At 48.8% G+C, this 2,070-nt stretch overlaps 1 protein-coding gene across 1 annotated transcript in view; it reads left to right on the forward strand.

The window, feature by feature from the left end:
* The first annotated feature begins 324 nt into the window (after positions 1 to 324).
* Positions 325 to 2,070, forward strand: part of tnfsf11 (TNF superfamily member 11) — a 118,466-nt gene continuing 116,720 nt past the window's right edge. Inside the window, exon 1 of the mRNA XM_048541192.2 lies at positions 325 to 660. Coding sequence (XP_048397149.1) covers positions 523 to 660 — 138 coding nt within the window. The 5' untranslated portion in view covers positions 325 to 522. The remainder of the gene's footprint in view (positions 661 to 2,070) is intronic.

Raw genomic sequence — 2,070 nt, forward strand, 5'->3', positions numbered from 1 at the left:
TGCGTTTTGAGTGGGTGAGAATGTGTGTGTATGAGAGAGACAGTGTGTGTGCGGAAGTGTCAGTTTGTGTGAGAGGGTTTGCTCTCTCTCTCTTTCTCATCAACACACGACGCTTCTCGGTCTCACACACCCTCCATCCACACTCACTTTTCCAAATACACACACCCTGACACATACACAGGCTCCTATAAACCTTTCTCATTCTCTCTCTCTCTCACACACACACAAACCCTTACATTGTGTCACACAGTCACCATCAAAACGCCCCCATATACGTAGAACTACCAACCCCCACCCCCCACACACATATCTGTGTCGGAGCAACACACAGGTTGACTGGATCGGGTTGCAGTGTTGTGTGTTAGCTCTGTACTGCGGGACAGGAAACAGCTCCGTGAGTAGGAACGCGCGCCTGGGGCACTGCCGCGGGTTACGGTCCCAGCCCGAGTGCGGCCAGGGGTGTGGCTGACACCGGTCCCACACTCCCTCCTGGGCTCACAACGCCCTGGTCTGTGGCCAGCAATGCCCGAGTCCGAGCTGCCGAGCGGTGGCAGTCTCTCTCCCGGAGCCCGATCTCTCGCTCCCTTACTGTGTGTCAGCGTCCTGCAACTAGCTCTCAGCATCGGCTTCATCTGGTACTGCTGGAACCCGGGGTTTCAGGTGAGAGTAACTGTGTGTGTGTGTGTGTGTACTTGTGTGTCCCGCACACAGATTGGATGAGCATTTAGGAACCATGGTTAGTAAGTTTACAGATGACACCAAAACCGGTTGTATAGTCTATAGTGAGGAAAGTTATCCAAAAATTCAAAGGGATCTTGATCAATTGGGCCAATGGACTGAGGAGTGTCAGATAGAGTTTAATTTGGATAAATGCGAGGTATTACGTTTCGTAAAGCCAACAGGGGCAGGACTCGTTCTGAGAAAGGGCCACTGGGCTTGAAACGTTAACTCTGATTTCTCTCTACAGATGCTGCCAGACCTGCTGAGCTTTTCCATCAATTTAGGTTTTTGTTTCTGTTTTACAGTATCTGTAATTCTTTCGGCTTTTATTATGGGCAGGACATATACAGTTAACGTTCGTGGTCCTGCGTAGTGTGTAGAACAGATAGACCCAGGGGTTCAGGTACATAGTTCATTCAAAGTTGTGTCACAGACGGACAGGGTGGTTAAGAAGGTGTTCAGCACATTTGCTTTCATTGCTCATATCATTGAGATTAAGAGTTGGGAGGTCATGTTGAGGTTGTACAGGACATTAGTGAGGCTATCTTTGGAGTGCTGTGTGCAGTCCTGGGTACCCTGCAGGAGGAAGGATATTACAAAGCTGGAGGTGGTTCATAAAAAAAGGATGTTGCTGGGAATAGACAGTTTAGGTTATAGGGAGAGGTCAGATTGTTGGGACTTTTTTCACTGGAGCGTAGGAGGCTGATGGGTGACCACATAGAGGTTTATAAATCATGAGGGACATAGATAAGGTGAACAGCAAAGGTCGTTTCCAGAACCATGGGGAAGTTCAAAATGTGGGGGCATATTTTTAAGGTTGGAGGAGAGAGATTTAAAAGGGATCTGAAGGGAAACATTTTCACACAGAGGGTTGTTTGTATGTGGAATGAACTGCAAGAGGAACGTATGGTTGCAACATTCAAAGTACATTTGGATGGTTACGTGGATAGGAAAGATTTAGAGGGATGTGAGAAAAACACAGGCAAACGGATGACTTCAGTTTGGGAAACTTGGTCAGCACAGCTGAGTTGAACCAAAAGTTGTATGACTGAATGATGCTGACTGCGGGTGAATGTCTGAGAATGTGTGTGTGTGTGTGTGTGTGTGTGTGTGTGTGTGTGTGTGTGTGTGAGAGAGAGAGAGAGAGAAAGCATGTGTGGTTGAGAATATGTCTGTGTATGACTGAGAATATGTGAGCATCAGTGAGAATGTGCGTGTGCACGTGACTGAGTGGGAGAGAACATGTGTGCCTGTGTGTGAGCGCGCACGCGAGAGTGAGTGGGAGAGAACGTGTGTGCGCGTGCGCGCGCGAGAGTGAGTGGGAGAGAACGTGTGTGCGCGCGCGCGCGC

Source organism: Stegostoma tigrinum, chromosome 12, assembly GCF_030684315.1.
Source record: "Stegostoma tigrinum isolate sSteTig4 chromosome 12, sSteTig4.hap1, whole genome shotgun sequence".
NCBI classification, from domain to species: Eukaryota; Metazoa; Chordata; class Chondrichthyes; order Orectolobiformes; family Stegostomatidae; genus Stegostoma; species Stegostoma tigrinum.